At 31.4% G+C, this 20,351-nt stretch overlaps 1 protein-coding gene across 3 annotated transcripts in view; it reads left to right on the plus strand.

Annotated features, from left to right (window-relative positions):
• LOC143244090 (activating molecule in BECN1-regulated autophagy protein 1-like) overlaps nt 1–18,369 on the plus strand; it is a 59,822-nt gene extending 41,453 nt beyond the window's left edge. For all 3 annotated transcript variants that reach the window (XM_076488147.1, XM_076488144.1, XM_076488145.1), the window contains exons 14-17: nt 9,857–10,140; nt 11,052–11,105; nt 11,624–11,751; nt 13,465–18,369. In XM_076488147.1, the coding sequence (XP_076344262.1) occupies nt 9,857–10,140; nt 11,052–11,105; nt 11,624–11,751; nt 13,465–13,723 (725 nt within the window). In that variant the 3' untranslated portion in view covers nt 13,724–18,369. The remainder of the gene's footprint in view (nt 1–9,856; nt 10,141–11,051; nt 11,106–11,623; nt 11,752–13,464) is intronic.
• The last annotated feature ends 1,982 nt before the right edge of the window (nt 18,370–20,351 follow it).

Here is a 20,351-nt window from a genome sequence, read left to right on the forward strand (position 1 = left end):
GTTATGATGAACCTTCCTTAACCCTAACCCTCCATTGGTCTCCCAGGGTCTTGACAGACCCTCCCTTCCTCATTCTCCCTGCAATATTTTCTAAATGTTGGTGCAGACAGATGGAAGCATGTGCATGTTTGTTGTTCTCAGTAGCTTCAGTGCTTGTCTAGTTTGTGTTAAGTTGTTACACTTAGTTTTGGTGGTAAAAAGAAACAAATTGTAATATTCTGTGTTCATTTATTGGTTAATAAAGGAAAATATTTTGAATATCAGTGTTTTTGCTTACAAAATAGTAGTTTATTGTTATTTAAATATTTTAAAATCAATTTTTTTAATGTGAAATCCACTTGAACTCTGGAGGGAGTGACTTTGGGTGATTGTTTTACAAAAGATTAACCTGTTCAGTGCCATAGACGAGATAACTCGTCCAAGCTGATCGGTAACACAGTGCCATGGACGAGTTAATTCGTTATCAATAATACCTAACGTCAACACTAGATGTCAGGACCATACGTGCATTTACAAATTGTTTCACTTTCGATCCAAAATGGCATCACGAAAAAGTTACAAAATGAAGAAGCATTAGAGTTGTATTTTGAACTTGGTTAGAAGTTTGAAGATAGCAGTGGCAATTCAGAAAATTCGGATTTTGATAATTCTTTGAAAAATACGGAAATACAAGGCTCAGATGTTAGTGAAGATGATGATAACTGGCCATCAACCAGCACTGGTAAACGGGCGATAACACCAGCAACTAAATGTAAAATTGCAAGTTGTGGTAAGAACAGTTCCAAGAAAAAGTGCCCTAATGACAATGATTGGAATGCTGAATCCTTTGCTGCTCCAGTTATAAACCCCTTCTCAGGATATCATGGTGTCCAGTACAACTATTTGAGCTAAGACTCAAAGCCCTTTTATTGTTTTCAAAAGTTCTTCCCTCTCACAATTGTCAACCGTATTGTAACAGAGACCAATAAATATGCAGAAACTATGATGGTCCACTCTGATTTGAAGGAAGATTCTAGAGTAAAATCATGGAAGCCAACTAATGAAAAGGAAATTTATGAATTTATGGGTCTGACAATGCTAATGGGCATAGAAAGAAAACCAACTATTTCCATGTACTTCAGTACTGAACCTTTGTTTGCCACACCCATTTTTGGGTCAGTGCATGTCAAAAAACTGGTTTCTTTTGCTGCTATCGATGCTATACTTTGCTGACAATATCCAGGAAAATATTGTTGACCAATGACAGCACAAGATACAGCCCCTTACTGACCATTTACGGAAAAAATTTAGAACCTCATGTGTACCAAATGAACATGTTTGTTCATATCAACAAATCTTTGATACTATGGAAGGGTCGACTGGGATTTCGACACTACATTCCAATTAAAAGGGCTAAGTTTGGAGTCAAAAGTTATGAGCTATGTGAAAGTGTAACAGGCTATGTTTGGGACTTTTTTATCTACATTGGTGCTACTACACAGTACAACACTAAAGAGGGCAGACAGGGCAAAAGTGTTGTACGCACATTGATGGAACCATTGTTTGGACAAAATTATAAGCTCTATTCGGATTGTTTTTTTACAAGTCCCACTTTAGTGAAGTCATTGTTAGTCTTGACACCTATTTGTGTGGGACAGTAATGAAAACTCGAATTGGGATGCCAAAATGTTTCACAAATATCCAAAGGGGAGAAATGGAAGTGACACAAAAAGACAGCATTGGTGTTTTTTACTGGAAGGATCAGAGGGACATTTTCATGTTGAGTACAATACATGACAATACCATGCAAACCACTGGAAAGATCAATCATGCTACTGGTAGAGCTATTGTAAAACCAAAATGTGTCATTGATTACAATCATTACATGGGAGGGGTTGACTTATGTGACAGTGTGTTGCATGCTTATCTGAGTATGCAAGGCTGTCAACTGGTACAAAAAAGTATTTTTTCACATGATGGATATACCAGTGTACAATGCTTTGGTAGTTTACAAATCACTGGGAAACAACCTGTCTCTCCTGGAGTTTAGACTCGGTGTCATCCATACCCTGATTGAAGATTACTATACCCAGTGCCCAAAATCCACCAGAGGCCAGCCTTCCTTGGAAAACCCCCTTTGCCTCACAGAACATCATTTCCCAACACTTATTACCCAAACAGATAAAAAAAAAGTACCCCACTAGAAAGTGTAAAGTGTGCTCTAACAAATCCACGAGGAGGGAAAGCAGATATGAATGTACTGATTGCAAAGTGGCTCTTTGTGTTGACCCCTGCTTCAAAACATTTCACACGAAAGTGAATTATTAAATGTGTCATGTATTTCAATACCCAAAAATGACAATTTGCACATTATTGTTTCATGCTTTGTACATATTTCTTCATTTTGGCTTAGAGAAAATATAGTATTTGTTGCTTATTTCCTTTGTTTTAAAAATTACTCAATTTTGCTGAAAAAAACCCAGCATAGGAGCTGCTGTAGCAGCTGAAATACTTGGCAGTCAACAGGTTAATGCAGGGTAGAAAAATTTAGAACTCATTTTACTTAGAAATATGTAGTATAAGATAATTTTATGTAGATATAGAAAGCTAACTTTTTGTGTTTAATATGAATATGTAATACTTATCATGTTTGTTGCTGTAGACCTTATGACAGTACTTGAAGAACCAAAATAAAAAAATTTATTCATTTGAAAAGGCATAAACTGTCAATTTTTGAAAGATACCGAAACATGAGCACTTTTGAAAGGTTCGCTATTTGTCTTCAGGAAAATAATCGGTTTTATCAATGATTATTGTTCTTAGAATAATTTTATCTCTAAAAGAGAAAAAAAAAAATCCTGCAACATAGATTTGGAAGATTAATTAACAAGTTCATTTTGGGTATATTTGTAGTAGCTGTGAATGAAACCAGTAAGTTTGGATTTCTATTTATTTATTTTAGGATTAAGCTAGGTTAAACCATAAGTTAATCAAGATTGTGGTCTCTTTCTTTAAGCTACTTGTAGATTTTATCTAAGAATTATTATTATGAATTTACAGCCTGAAGATGTACCTAAATCAAAGATTGATGTTGTTTCTGTTATTGGCAGAATGAGTCCAAAATAAAAGAGCAATAATTCTGTTATTGACAGAACAATTCCCAAATAAAGAAGCAATAATTCTGTTATTAACAGAACAATTCTCAAGTAAAGGAGCAATAGCTCTGTTATTAGCAAAACAGCTCTTCAAAGAGTGGATATTGTTTCCATTATTAACAAAATAACTTCTCCATATGGATCTTTCATGCAAAAACTCCATAGAAACTTTATTCAAATTTTTGTGCATGTTGTCATGGCAACAGACATATTTCAATCCTCTAACCATATCAAAATATTCTTGTTTACATATTGTAGAGAAACATGTATAGCAAGTTAAGGGATGTAGAACAAGTGTCCTTTCTCTACTAACCATGTTGATGATTTAGTTTTTGTGTTTTTAAACTTCTAATTACCAATGAAGTGTATTCTTTCAGCTTCATAACAATTTTTAAAATTGATTATGAACCATGTTGTTGGTTTTTAGGGTTACTAGTAACATGAGGTGGCATACAAAAGAATTCAAATAAAAACACCATTAGTATTGCTGTTGGGGCTTCTGATTTCTACTAGTAACCTTATGTATCTTGAACAGAAAAGTGAATGATTTTACTCAGTTTTTGGCCATTTTTTTACCTCTTTCATTTTTATTGTTCAAGCAAAGACAAAAAATTTCTCAACATGATGCAATGTGTGGCTGCTTCCAGTACTGAATAGTATAAAAACAAGTGTGTAAGGTGATATTCTGGAAAATGTATCTCATGTTACAAAGTCTATGGTTGTGAAAATTTGCCTTCTAACCCTATTTAAAATATGGTACAGCTTTTTAATATTTTGTTGGATGTATCTTGTATGAAGGATATCTGGAATAATAAAACTATCTTCCAACCCTATTCAGGATATAATCTGGATTTTAATATTTTATGAGATTTATCTTGTAAACTTAGAGATCTAGAATAGTGAAACTATTGCATTTTAACTCATGGTAAATTGTAGTTCTTATGTTTTTAAAACTATAAGAATACATGTTTGAAAGTTCAGAGATCTAAAATTGTGACATGTGGTTTGATGTAAACCTCTTTAGATGAGCTTAAGTGTATTTGTTTTAAAGGTTACCAACCCTAAAATGCAAGTGTAGTTAGTTTAGGATGCAGGTTTAGCATGTATGTAGTTGTAATGACTCAATGTTAGCATTCCACAGTTAACATGACCTTGGTTTGGAGTGCAGAACATAAAATGGAAAATTATTTATTTTACGGGTATAAAGTATTTTCAGTGTTTGAAAGTACCATTTCCGTAGGCTTTTATTAATCTTTAAAGACTTGCTCAGTCTATTGCCTATTAATTGCAAATGTCATACAGCCCTTATGGTCAGTTGAGTGCAAGTAATTATACTGTGGTAGCCACATCTCAAAATTAGAGGGTTAAATATTGAATGATGGTAAAAAACAGTTTTAAATTTGACTGTTTTCTCTGGTGGGAAATCTCTTTCATCATCAGAAACAAACCTTTTCATTTTTCTGTGATTGAAATCATTTTTATTTGTAACATACTGAGAATTAGTTTATATAAGACAAGCTGAGGTACCTATCCTTTATCCAGGTTATGAGTTTAAAAGAATGTGGGGGTGGATGTTATGATTAATAACACAGAAGTCCAAACTTTCACTCAATTTATTTATAAAATGACATGTTTCTAGTGCTCATAACTTCACTAGAAGTTTTCTACAACCTTTGAGAAGTCAGCATGTATATACCTAAGACATGGTGTACAATGTATGATGGTCACCGTGACTTTGTAAGACGAGTTACTAGCAGTAGATGTGTTTTCTGTTACCAATTTTCAACACCCAGCTCTTTATGTCCTTCCATCACATTTTACTGATTAATTAACCCTTTCACTTATAGGCTCAGTATAACGTGCCAAGGTTGTCTACACATTTGCGTGTTAAGTATTTGCACTATAACTTTTGATACAGTGTGTGTATCGTCACAAAATTTGGTAGGCTTGTAATAAAGACTACAGATATTTTATACATAAAAAAATTAGATTTTTTAATGAACTATTTTTACTAAAGATTTATTTGTGAAAATAGTGAGTTCCATTACTAGCCAAAGTGATTTTATGTGATGATTAAAACTATTCTTCTTCTGAAAAATCTCGCATATTATTTGTATAATATTTAAAACATTCTAAATAAATTTCAAATGTTTATTTTCAGTAAGGTGTTATATTTTGTATACTATACTCAAGTGCGTGGGGTCTGTCACTTAACCAACCTTATAATCACCATAATAAAATTAGTAAATAAATATAAATTGTTTATTCATGCTAGAATGATTATGTATTATAACATGAAAATATAAGTGCTTAGTCTAAGTAGCTTAAGTCTCATAACACTGTATATTTATTATATTTTATGATATTGATCTTCCAGTCATGCTTAGCTAACATTACATAACTTGCATTGACCTGGTACATATACTCTCATGTTATGTATCCAGTAATATAAAACTGTTTCAGTGGACTCAGTATTTTGTACTATACAGTCACATTTCAATTATTATACATTGTATATATATATATAATTTGTCTATATATATAGAGAGATAATTACTATTTAGAAGTAAATTATTGAATTAATTTTCTTAAAATACAGAACAATAAATCAAGAAGTAAAGCTAACAATTGTCTCTTCTTACTATGACCTTTGAACTCAGTTGCTGCTGGATATATGCTGCTAAGCTTTTTAAAATTTTGCACTTGGATGATATCAAACAATATTTTTTAAAGGTTTTATATATACAGTAGAATAACCAATAAATCACTAATAACTATACTAATACCACAGAATTCCACTATAATTTATTAAGCTTAATAAGTATGATGTATTTAGATTAAAAAATAAAAAAATAAAAGTCAAGCAGACTAAAGACACAACCTACATTCTTGAAATCTTAGTTTAAAAGAATGTGTTAGCTTTTTTACAGATTAAAATGGCTGAGAAAATCACTAGGAGGACTTTTAAGCTGTTGACTGGTTATCAGTGATGTCGAGAAAACCACTTGTAGAGAAAAATGTGTGTAAAACAGCTCGTTTGGGTTCAGAAAATTTTTTACGTACAGGAGTGAACAACATTTTGACCTTCTTCGGTCACCATCAGGTTCACAAAGAAAGGAAGAGGTAACTGACCAGAAGCTAACCACATGTTTGAAAGGGGTTGTGTAACTGACTGTTGGAATGTAGAGGCGTGCTTAGATGTTTGAATATATAATTTTATATTATTTTTTCTATTATTATTTATTATATTATTTTTAATATAGGTATATAGGTGTTCCTTTGTATTGGTTTATTTTGGGCTTGAGTTCTTGTATAAGTAAGGCTTCTTTAATTTTGCATTTGTTTATGTTTGTTTCTTTATTTAATATTTGGGTGTTTTCTATGGTTATGTTGTGTTTATTTGATTTGCAGTGTTCAAAAACGTGTGAAGGTGACTTTTTATGTTCTTTGAATCCGGTTTCCATTTTTATACTTGTTTCTCCAATATAGGAGTTGTGGCAGTTATCACATTGTTTTTGTAAATAATGTTGGTGTGGTGTTTGTCAGTGTAGTTTTTACATAGTATAGACCTCAGTTTTATGCCTGGTTTTTGAATAAATTTGGTATTAACTGGAATGTCATATTTTGTTACTAGTTTTTGCCAAATGTTGGTTATTTTTCTGCTGATGTTGGGAATATATGGTATGCAGCAGCACATGGTTTCGTGATTTTTTAATTCGTGGGATATATTTACTTTTGTTAGATGAATTTGCTTTTTGTCTTGGTGTGTTTGTATAATGCTTTCTACAGTTTGTGGAGGAAATTTATTGATGTTGATGAAGTATTGTTTTATTTTGTCTAATTCATCGTTAATTTTATCTGATGAGCATAGTTGTATGGCTGTGTTTATTTGGTTTCTTAGTATGTTGAGTTTTTGTTTTGTTTCATGTGCTGAGTCCCAAGGAATGTATAGTCCAGTATGGGTGATGTTTCGGTGGATTTCTGTTTTAAATTGTGTATATATATTCAAAAATCTAAGCATGCCCTCTACATTCCGACACTCAGTTACACAACCTCTTTCAAACATGTGGTCAGCTTCTGGTCAGTTACCTTTACCTTTCTTTGTGAACCTGACGATGACTGAAGAAGGCCGAAACGTTGTTCACTCCTCTGCGTAAAAAATTTTGTTAACCCAAATGAGCCGTTTTTATGTATATATGTTGACTGGTTATTCATGTGTCATATATTGAATTGAGTAGATAGAAGGGACCATTTCCAAAAATGGAAAAAAAGTTAATGGAGCTCCCACGTATGATTCAGTACATAAGCCATATCTTAGCAAACTAAAAAGATATGAGGTTCTTATTTTATATTCTAGCATGTTAATATTAGTAATTTGAGTTCCTAATTTGTATGAAACTATAGACTTATTATTTTGACATCATAAACATCTAATTTTAAACAGTGCTGCATTCAATGTGCCATGTGATGCACTAAAATCCATATTTAGGTGTCTTTTAATATTTACTTCTAAATTATGGAAGTAATCCATATATAGTATTAACATTTGAATTATTTACATTTTGATTCCAAACTTGTTGACATAAATTATAAAATAGTAATGCAATAAAATTTTTAATGCAAGTCAACAAACACTATAATATGGCCTTTGACCGGTGACCCATTGTCTAAGGGTTACTTGACAGTCACTGACTGCAGAAGTATCTTGCAGGTCAAAATTGATAGGTCATGGGTAAAAAATAAGTAGTAGTTATAATTCGAGACATGGCTTTACTTTAGCTTTGTTGTGACTGTTGAAGCTGAAACTGTGGACATTGTCTTTGTTGGATTCCTCCATAGAGAGTGCCAGCACATACTCAAATATATGTCAGACATTTATGTGCCCTCTCCCTCACTGTGTGTATGTTGTCTTATAAGAAATTAAAGTTTTTTTGTGTACAAACATGGCTTCATATATGAATGTAGTTAACATTAACTTGTGTCAAAGATGAGTGCTCAGTAATAGCATTAATGTGCCCCTTGTTCCAAACTATAATCTCGCAAATAATGGTTCAGATTGGTCCAGCAACCTAGGAGTAATTAGATAACAGACATATGGATTTGTTCATGCTTTATGTATATAGACTGTTGGATAAATGTTCTGTTATTCATCTGTTTGTTAATGATGGTGGTGCTGCTCTTGGCTTAGATAGTTTATGAAATTGTGTCTTTAAAATTAGAGGTAACTAAAATGTGTTGTTTTTATCTACTGGTGAAACTTGTCTTGATTAGAATAAGGCATAAACTATAATTCACATTGACTTTGATGTTAAGCAAATTGTCAGAGGCTGAAGATATTGCAAAAGCTAGTTTATGAATGTGCTTTTTCATAACATTTTTTGCAACTATTTGATTCATAAGTGACTTATTAAAAGCCTATTATTCTTGGATTATAAATGAACAGAAAAAAATGTTAATTTTAAAAAAATCAGAATTTTAAGTACAGAAAATGGGTCTAATTTTGTAACTTGTGTCAATTTTGGTCTCAATCTAAAGACATTATATATAAAGGTAAAATATAGGGTTTTTATGGTAGAAGTGGCCAACCATTTTAACACTGTTGCCAGTTTTAGATTCCAAAACTTGGGTAAAATGCTATTGACTTGAAGCACCCCAAATCAAAGTTTATTTGAACAGAGAAAGGAACACAAGCAGTCAGATAAAATTATATAATTAATTACTAAAATGAAATGTATTTTTATAGCAATTGCAGAAAGTCTGGACAAAATTTATGCTACGTGCTACAACGTGTGATGTTTTCTAAATAAAGGGTGTGTTGTTGATTGGTCACCTTTGATCTCTTAAGTCCATCAGCATTTCTGTTTTTATGTTTTACTTGTTTTTTTGGTAGGTAAAAGATATTTGAATTTCAATGTTTAACAGTTATATTTACCTACCATCTCTTGACCTACTGTATCCTTGAATAATTTTTTTCCATTTATTTGGAAAATTTTTGTTTTTTCCTAAGTTGATTTTAAAATAACAACTTTTTTGTATGTTGAATATTTTTATATTAAAGTTTTATTTTCCAAAATTATTGAAAAAATGACAGTTGTTTAAATGGATGTCCTATTATCACTGACTATAAGTGAATTACTAATAAGTGCTTCATAATTTTGTTGATATTTCAAGGTTAGAGGTCATGTACAGTAGCAGTAGACTTTAAGATCGTTCTGTTTTGTAATTTTTACAGTGGATAAGAGTTCCAGACCTGCAAGTTTAATTTGACTTGTTGGTTTGTTATATTCTAGTAAATGCATACATAAGGTTCTCTAGCTGAAATTTACTATTACGGATACAAAAGTTATGTAATTCATGATGATGAAGAAATCACTTGAAGTAAAAATATATCTCGGGGTGACTGGTATGGGTATTAACACTTTTACTAATAAAGCAGAGAACATTTCGATCTTCTAGGTTGAAACATTGTTCTCTGCTTTATTAGTAAAAGTGTTAATACTGATACCAGCCATCCTAAGATATAAAAAATATGTAAGAAAGTAAAGTGTATTGGACTTTTGACTTTTCAGCTATTAACCTTATGGTAATGTAGTAACAACTGGTTATATTGTGTACTGTGTGATATACAAAGGTGATATCTTCATAGATATAATTGTGTTTTAATTATTACAAGACAAATTGAGTGTGAGTAAATGTTAAAATAAAAGTTATTTTTCAAATAGCTGAAGTCAATATAGTGGTACCAAAATGCAAGATACATAATGATGCCAGCATTGACATCTCATCCAGTGGAGAAGTCTTGGCTGCACTAGTCCCTAACTCCTCAGGAATTGTACATACTGCTGAGTTAGCTATTTATTCACTCAGTTCTCAAACAGTTGGGCAGTGCTTATATACATGGAGTTTTGGACCTAATGCCATTTCGGTTAGTCTCTCTCCCTTGGGTCAATACGTAGTTGTTGGACAAGGATCTTCACGTCTCTTTGTTGGAACTTCTGAGGGAGAAGTGAGTAATTTATGACTTCTGAGTCAGAGAGAAGAGATTATTTAGTTTCATGTACTTCTTTATTAGACATAGTTGAACAATCTTAGTAAATACACCTGGTGAAATGTAACATTCATGGTTTGGTATGAAAATAACTTGAATTTCTTAGGACTGATATTTGTGAAAAAACCAAAAAACATGGGTGCACATTTTGTTTTTTCCTATTCCACTTGATTTGTCCAAATTTCTCACCACAAGTCACTTTCTTTAATTCAGTACAGAAAAGTGATAACTAGGCTAAGTTTGTTCAACATGCTATCTACATACACAGTGATAAAGTTAAAATGCTGAAATACAAAAAAACATTAAAAATTTGAAAGTATAATATTCATCATAAAAGTCGCAAAAGAAAATGTTTTACTTTTGTTATACCTCTGAAAGTTAGTTCAATCCAGTCGATAAGTTCTGGGATAAAACAAAAAGGCCTAATGCTTACCATCTTGTGGTAGATGGAAGATATGACTGAAGAGATGATTTTCTTGGTTCCAAGTTGAAATCCACAAGGAAGGAAATTAAACATCCATAACCTTTATTAGTTTATCATAAATATTAGACCTGTTTATTTCAAAAGCTTTTTCAACTTTTGCTATTAAACAGCATAAAATTAATTTTTTTGGTGAGAGTTTCATTTTTTTTTACAGAATAAACTATATCTTATTACAACTTACAGCTTTTTCAGCAGTTAAGATTAGTTTTTATAACAGGGATGACGTTTCAATCACTAGTGTGATGATTTTCGAGTACACAAGTTTTAAAATTTTCTTTACTATAATAAAATATAATTTTCTTGCTGATTTTTATAAAATATATTTCTGTTTGTATACTTGTTTGTGTGTGTGTATAAAGCTGACAAAGATTTGTATTTGCCACAGGTTGTAGCTCAAATATTTCGCTTAGACCCAAGAAATGAGAAAAAATCATTGGTGGTAAGCAATTTTTAATGACTGGCATTGTAACTAAATTAATAGAATCAACATATATGTTTTTATTTAGGATTGTCTTCCAAGTTATATGTGTATTATAGTGACACTCAAAAAGTTAAGGATCTTTTAATTTAATAAGATCAAAATGTGTTGCATGTTATGTGGTATGTATGTTGTATTCTTATATATAGTATGAGCTGACTTAAATAGTGCGAGACCAGTGGATTTCATTTTAAACATACAAACCAGGGATTAATTGCATTAAGAGGATTTATTAGATGTTTGGTTAAAATCTTAAAACCAAACATTGTGTTATTAGAATCAAACTAGTATTTTTTTCTTTACAATCTTATGTTCACATTGTATTTCTAAACGTAATTTTCAATCAAACAGTTTGATGAAGAAACACCCTACATTAGTGTGTATTGACTCTTTGAAAGGTTCTAGAAATTTGTTCTTATACTGTGTTATTCAACAGTGATTAATACTTTTTGTACATGTTTTATTATTGCTTGTTGCAGCATGTATATAATCTAACCTTAAATGGTCAACCTCATGTCAGTCTTAACTCAGTCAGATGGTTACCTCAGCCAGGTCAAGGACTTGTTTATGGAACAAACAGGGGAACACTCTGCATTTGTCGTCCACTGTAAGTTGATACTAAATCAAAGGTTCATGCTCTTCAAATTTATTACATTATTTTGTGTGTATAGAGATAATTCATTTTGTTTTTGATATTAGTTTAAACTGGTTGTCCTTTAATTAAAAAAACAACAAAAAACTTAATGGTGTTCTTAATTTTGTAAACTATTTTAAGTAGTTGATAGGGGGGAGACCAAAGGAAGAAGTGAAAACTAAAACTAATATTGAAGATGTACGAGACAAAAAAGAAATGTAGCACATCAGAAAGATTCACTAATTGTAAACACATTAAGTAATATCCTGAATCATATGTTCATGTCTTTTATCTCTCATAATAAAATACAAGTGTCTTCAAGCTTATTAAAGGTCAATCACCCATGTGCACACCTTCTTGTTTTCAATGTGACTAAGTATTGAACTTTTCTCTAGATAGAAACTTAACTAAATGTGAATTATACAAAAAAAATTGTCTTCAGTTTATTTGAAGGTGTGTAATCAAGAAAGGTTCTTGATATGATAGGAAAAAGCTCACAAATTTACAGTTCATGTAAAGCAGAAAATATCTTTGAGAAACAGATTGTGAAAAAAGAAGTTATTTCAGCTTTTAAAAGGTATTTATTTAAACAAATAAAGGGAAAATTTGAAGTTTTTAAACCACCAGCCTTAAAAATTCTAATGTTACCATCAAAGTAGAAATAAACAATAAACACATACAGATATTATAGACTAACAGATCTGTTTTGTCTACAAAAGTAAGAAATACCTCCTTGATAAAGGTTACTATTTTGGGTAGAAGAGGTCTAAAGTTAAAGTTATGGTTAGTAGTTAATATTTTTGTAAATGTTATTTTACTTCAAATGAATGTTTTATTAATAAAATGGTGCTATAAGTTTTTATTCAAAACATTTCGGGTATATTTTTATTTCCTGTTGAAGTGTTTCCTTTGTTAACAGGGTGTGGAACTGAAAAGTAATAAAACCAACATCTTTCATAAGCTAGCAAAGCATGTTTATAATTAAACTTGTCACCAGTGGATATGGCAAACAGTGTGTGGTTGGAATCAATGTTCCCTCTAATTTGTTTTTCAATCCATGCATGGAATGAATTATTATGTGTGCATTAGTACCAAAGTAATGTGCAGATGTGCACTCCCAGTTTTTTTTTTTTTTTTTTTTAAGGGGGGGTGTTTTCTGATCATAGACCGTATGGCAGTGTTACCACTTGGTTATTTGGACTTAAGGCTTATCAACTGCAAAGGTCTTTAAGGCTGTCAACACAGGAGACTCCTCTCTGTTACTGAGACTGTGCATGGCACTTGATTAATTGTTGTGGAGCTGTGCAGCTGAGAGGAAACAATGGTGGGAATGCCAAAATTGTACACTCTAGTAATTCTTGAAAATCCGTAAGGAACAAGATAAAAAATGTAGTATTTATAAATATAATAGACCTAACACCATCATAATACGACAAGTGTAATTTGCATCAAGTTCTGTTTTCTTTGTGACTGTTATCTCAATGACATACCAAGATAATTCTACTTGTTTTATGAACGTTTTCATTTTTCAATTCTTCATTCAGTTGATTTAAGACCACTTCCAAGTTTTGTTTTTATCAAGGAAGGGGAAGTTGGCAAAATGATTCTTTCATAATATTCTAGTGTATTGTAATTACAGTGTTTGTTCTATCAGTAACAATACATTCATATAAATGTGTTAATTAGAATGCCATCATCAACTAACAGTGAGAGCCCTGTCCATAAGATCAGAGAATCCCAGATGGTTAACTGGAATTTGTCACAAAGAACAGGAACCCAGAGACATGAGAATGCTCAGTCTTCGGCTCTACAGACTTCATCTGCTGCTACACAGACACCTCGGCCCCTGACCAACACAACTGGAACACAGACGTTTCCTGGAAATCAAGGAGAGGCCTCTACTAGTAGTAACTGGGTTGAAGACACTAATATATGGATTGTTTAATGTATGGTATTTTGTTATCTTTGTTGAAGAACATTGGTGTGGATTCCTGTAATATTATGTGTTTACCATATTCACTTGTTTCAACTGCACATAGTTTTGGATGTTTTTGAACGTGTGCTATCAATGGAGTATCAATCTTTATTATGTGATAAATGTATTTCTGATTTAACATTGTCAGTTGTATATTGTTTTCGTTCCCTTTCCTATGCTATATATGTATAGAGCACTTCATGTAAAAATTTAAACAAGGATTTTAATCAACATTAACTGGTTATGGAGAAGTAATGCTTGTAATAATGTATTTTTGAGAAGTATCAAAGGAATTGCTTTTTTGTCTTTTGTAATTCTTGTTTGAGTAGTGTGTAATATAATAGTGTAACCCTTTTCATACCAGGCCTGGCCATGTAACTAATTCACAGAATCTCTTACGATTGAAAATAAGCAGTGGTTAAAGTTCCAGTTATGTCTTAGAAACAAATTGTTTTCCAGTCTTGCTTTAACTTATTAGTTTAATCTGAATAACACTTAATTTAATTCTACAGTTATTATTCAAGATATTTTTCATTTCCAGATGGAAGCAGCATACAATCCAAGTTTAACTAGATCAGTACTTTGTTAAGAAACTAAAAATATTTGTATTATGAGTCCCGTTTATTTTGTGGCCACGATACTTATTTGTCTTAAAACAGTTCCCTCAAGAAACACACATATAGTATTATGTTTACTTTGTGCTCTTGAAAACTTTAAGTAATGTATGCTAATGTTAATTTTTGCTACACCCATAACCAGTGGCTCATGAATTAATTCAGAATGAAATACACAAGTTTTGTATGCCTACATATATTGTCTTTAACTTTCTTCAAGAAACTCCATGAAGTTCAAACATAACATACAATAAACCAGGACTCTTCTAGGTTCCTGATTGACATCTAACCTGATGTTTCTTCAGTTGTAAATTCAATACAAGTTTCTGTTTAAGCCCAAAGCACACTGTCTTTTTACCTAGTGATCAAATAACTTCTTAACTTTCTCAGTAGTTAGATCTGGTTTTGAGGTGGTAACATCTTGCTATGACAAGGAAGAAAATTTTCATCTATGATAGTTAGAAGCTAACATGATTTCATATTGCTAGAAGTTAAACGTTTAGTTCATGGAATGTACAGGATGTGTATTAGCTAAATATATCCAAAATAAATCATGATAAATGCTTTACCATATATCAAATAAATATTTAACCTGAAGATAGCTTAATTGTTTATACAGGTTAATGTAAGGTTGTTTTATATATTTATGTACACACACACACACACACACACACACACACACATCATCATCATCATCATCATCACCATCCATTCCCAGTGATGGGATAATTTTAATTATTTCATAGACTTCAAAAGGTTGAATTGTGTTGCAGCCAAAGTTCTGAGATATTTATCCTGCCCACTATGAAAAGTGATCATTAACTGTTGAAGTAATATTAAGAGCAGTTTAACAATACCACGTGGTAAATCTACATTTTTATTATATAAGTTACATCACATTTTGGAATGTGAATGATAGTGTGGTTAATTCCTAACAGTTTAATGTAGAATATCCTGCTATGGCATCAACATTATTCTCAACTGTTATCCTGTATGCACCACAGTCTGCAATGTATGTGTGTCTATATAAGGAGGATTTTCTTCCTCCTAATTTTAATATTTCTTTTTTGTAGTAGTTTTTTTAAACTGGTAGGTTTCTTTGAGTGTTCAATTCTGGAAAGGATTAAATGATATCAAACAATTGTTCCACTGAATGAATGTGTGACTAAATATCTCATTCTCTGCATATCACATTTGTGATTTTGCTAGGTATCCTGCTTAATTAAACAGAACATGGTTGTTGTTGTTATTATACAGAACTGCAGTTTCTTGAAAAATATCAGTTTATTCAACCAAATGTACCATGGACATATTAGATGCTGAATTTATTTAAAAGCATCATGTTTGCTAGTTCAAGTCAAATAACTATTTCAACAAAAAAAAAATTGAAGTGGTTCAAATCATGAGGAACTTAACATGATGTACTTGTTAGTGGAATCGTAAACAATGCTTGGTGGAAAGAAAGTGATTTATTAGTTATTTAATTCTACAAAGTTTAATCATGAATAACTCTGCCTAAACAATCTATCAAAGAATAATTTGTATGCTATTTTGTTGTTTTTTTTATCTATATCCACATTGTGTAATATGCTACTTGGTAGAATGCTGAATTAATCATTGTACCATAGTCATCCAAGTCACAGAGCAAAAAAAAAAAAGACAAAAAAGACTTGTTTCTTTCTTTTATGTTTTTAGTACAATGTTTGAATAATGAAATATAAATAGTAAATTCTTTATGAAAGAATTTTATGATTGCAGAGATCAGTTATTGTTTTTTCCCTCTTTATTTAATTTCTAAACACCACACTAAAAGTCCTCATTAAGGTAATATAAACATTTTTTTGATTGGTCAGTTCAAAATGCATCTAGTTAATAATAAAACAAGGGACGAGAGTGGAAAAGGCTAAATTTGTTTGGTTCAAAGGTCACTTCACAACTATCATTATAAGGTTCAGGAATCCTTAACTGTTACTTATTCACTCTTAACTTTCACATCACATTTAACTGACACATCAGATCAAGGCATGATTCCTCCCATGCTAAATCTAAAATCTGTGGTGAGCTTTGGCTTAGTTTACACATTTAGCTGAATTAGATGGCATTTCACAGCAGAGTAACCTTCAGCTAACAGGTGGTATCCATCACACATCTGGGTAAATTGAAACAAAGGGGTAAAGGACACAACAGCACAGTAGGAACCAGCCTTGAACTTGCAACCAATTAGCACATGCTGATCAGTATTTGTAGATTTTATTGGAGTGTATCCTTTAATGCAAATAGATATCCACCTAGTGGGGATCTCTATATATCCTTCCTTATATGAGGGATACTGGAGCTTGTAAATAACAACCATCTATTTCCTTTCACAAACTACATCCTAAACATGAAATAAAAATTGTTTTCAGATGCATTGAATTTATATTAATTGATATTCTGTATCTTAAAACAGTTACTAATTTAACATGTTAAAAATGTTTGTTGACTAAACGACCAACAACAGTTATTTATTGGTTGAAATTAATTTGATTTTACTTTATTTTCCCAAAGATGATAAACATTGCATATGTCTCAAAATAAGCTAAAAGTTTACAATAAAATCATATGAAGATAATAAACGTTAAGATAATAAATATTGCATGTGTCTCAAAATAGGCTTAATATGTTTTTTTTGGGTGTTGAATTGTTGCAGACAAAAGATTCATTTTTTATGTTATTTTCACACACCTCTAATTCATAGTGAAATGAAAAGAAAATAAATTGAGTAAAAATGAAAAAGCAACAGCACTGAGTGATCCCCCCATCAAATGTTAGGCATAATGGTTTCCATATCAACTTTCTTTAAACTTTTATTAAATACATAAAGGAAGAAATTAAGTAATATAATAATTTTTCCATTTCTAAAACTTCATATAAATTTGTCAGCAATGTCTTCTCTTCATGTTGTGAACTTTATTTTTTAGAGTTGTCAGTCATTGGTAGTTAGTTCAGATGGTCCAGCCCTTTATATGAATAGGGCTAGCCTCTAGGGGATGTAAATATGAGAGGACTTACTGGAATTTAGCTTTCTTAATAAAATTTATTCATGAATAAAATATTTTAACATATATACTTCTGATTCATAATAGTGGAAGTGTAAACTGGGTAAATTCAGTTATAATACCTAGGTACAGGGTACAAGTTGGACTAATCTGAGTTAACTAGTTGAATTTTGTCAACTATTTTAATCTAAAGTAGTTCTGATTTAAATCTGGTATCATGTTTCTTAAATCAGCTTCTAACTTCAAAACATATTGTTTAGTTAAATTAATTTTATGATTTTTACTGCCTTAAACTTGATATATTTTTAAAAAATGTCATTGTGTATTCCATAAAATATCAGTTTTTTTGTCTAACTTTATGTAAGAGGTAGTCCTGGCTGAAAAGGGTTAATACAATCAAATCTGTAAGAATATACTAAACCATCTATAATGTATTACGGGTGGCATCCAAGTTTTGCAGATTTTTTAAACTTTGTTTTTCTTAGTTGAAATTTCCATTGTAAATTAGATCACTTTTATTGTGTTATGTTTCTTCCATCAATATAACTGTTTAAAAATTTCTTAAAGCTGACTAGCCATTAATTAAACCTCATCAAAAAATGCTGGTATGGATTTTTCAAAGTCATATCCTGTTTATGACTGAGGCCTGTAGAAGTATTTGTTTTATAAGCAATTACTGTTTACTGAAATTACTTTTATGGTTTTACTACCTTAGACATAGTTTTAAAATATTCTAATGTTTTTTCTATAAAATAAAAAATTAATTTTTATCTATATACAAGAAGTGTGTCCTGGCAGTAAAGGGTTAATACAACCAGATTTTTGAGAAAAATACTAAACCATCTAGTGTATACTACGGGTGGCATTGAAGATCTGCAGATATTTTGAGAATGTTTTTTTCTAAAGTTTCTGTTGCGAATCTGATAAGTTTAATTGATATATAATAAATCTTTTGTGCCTGAAACTGTTGTGTGTCTCATCTTTCCTGTTGACACCACACTGTTACAGGGTTAAGAATTGTAATCAATATGTATGAGAATCAGTTACATCAGGTAGAAATTGTAACTAAATCAGCAAATGTCCTGAAAAGTAATTAACTTATTTAACGTTTCTGATTAGTAACATTTTCACTTATTCCATCTCGCTTTCACTGAACTGAGCCAACTACCTAATACAATATTTCTGGTTTCTAACATCATTTAGTTTGTGTAGCAGTTTCTTAACCTAGAAGATTACTGTTTAGTATATGAACTTATACCTGTTATCATTCTGTAAATCATCTCTGTTGTGTGGTTACATTCTTGGCTAATTTTGTCAAACTTCTTAGATTTGTATTTCAAAAGTTAAAGCTGAGAATAATGGTCAAACTTAATCTGTTGTACAGATGTCGCCATGTTAAGATTATTGTTTTAATTAAAATGTTTGATAGAAACAGAGAATAACGTAGGCTGTTAATTACAACAGTAGAGCATTCTGCATTTAGTTCTGCTGGATGAAAGTACTTTAGTTGCTCAAACGATATAGGCTAAATGTGCAGCTGTGTACAGGTTGTTTACAAAACTATTGATCTGGTTTCCATGTTACTTTCTTTTGTCCAGTAGTTCTTAATGTGTTATGTGTACAGGAGGCTTTGTTGTCCTTTCTCTTTGTCCTCTGTGAGATGGACATCTGTAGTTTTTTTTGTGTCTGTACATACAGAAGAAGGTGTTGAATAGTCTTTCAGTTGGAAACAGTATAAAGGATAAGAATGAACAAAGAAAGAGTTCCATCATTTTCTGGTTACATAAGTCTTGGGTGGTATTTATGGCTAGTTGTTTCTTCCTTCACAAAAATAATCATTGACACTAATGTCAAATTATTAGTAAGAATGCAAGACCTTTGTAAATGTAATGTGTAGAAACAGTTGTAAAAGCAATGGCTTAGTTCTAGCCAGAGAGAATTAAAGCTAACTGAAGAGATGCATTTGTTATAGTGGTAATATTAACAGCTGCTACTTCAAAATATGTCTTTACAGAACTTATAAAGCTCCAACTTTAATTTGTGTAGCTTATCCAGCTGGAGATTAGTTAGTTTATGTAAATACAAAATAGGTTTGTTTACAGGAAGTCTTGTGGCTGTGGTTCTATTCTGCAATGAGATGAGTTTACACTGAATCTATAAACATAAATTTTTGAAAAGAGGGCAAATAAAACTTTGAATTTTAACACGATGGCTTCCACAGGACCCACTGGTGACTCGTAATCTTCCAGTAAGACCCATGAATCATGCTCAATTTACTTTTTAAAGGGACATTTATTGGTTGGGACACAATGGCTACATGTGAAATGAGAGTTTGACATCGGGACAACATTTCTTTTCTGGACCCTGAAAAGTATCGGCAAAATAGGCTTGGAAGCTAATGTGTTAATTAGCATGAATTTATTATAACCCATTTTATTTAATGGTATCAGGAAAATGTGTACACTGAAATATATATGAACAAATGATAAAGATACATGGGGGGTGTATAACTTAAGGGTAATTTTAGACGCTTGTTTCCTGTTTATCTGAAGTTTGCATTGAAAATATCTGACTTGCACTTTGAAAGGATTAAGGATAGCATGCCATGCAGAATATCAAGTGATAAGGTAATTTATGGCAACTTGAACTTTTTGAGTAACAAAACAGAGAATATTAGTTATGCTTTTAATAGTAATATCAGCTGTATATATTTGAAAAATGAGTGTTATAAAACTTAGAGAAACTGGTAATAATTGTAAGAATTATGTAGCACGTGACTGAAACTACTATAGAAGAGTGGAAAACTGCTAATTAATCTTAACTATGATCAGTTATTTGTTAATAAAATAAAAGAGCCGTCCAAGCATCATGAGAAGATGGACTGTATATATATATATATATATATGTGTAGTTTGTCATTTAACTCTCAGTCAAGTCAATTTTCTA

This window comes from Tachypleus tridentatus, chromosome 2, assembly GCF_004210375.1.
Source record: "Tachypleus tridentatus isolate NWPU-2018 chromosome 2, ASM421037v1, whole genome shotgun sequence".
Taxonomy (NCBI): Eukaryota; Metazoa; Arthropoda; class Merostomata; order Xiphosura; family Limulidae; genus Tachypleus; species Tachypleus tridentatus.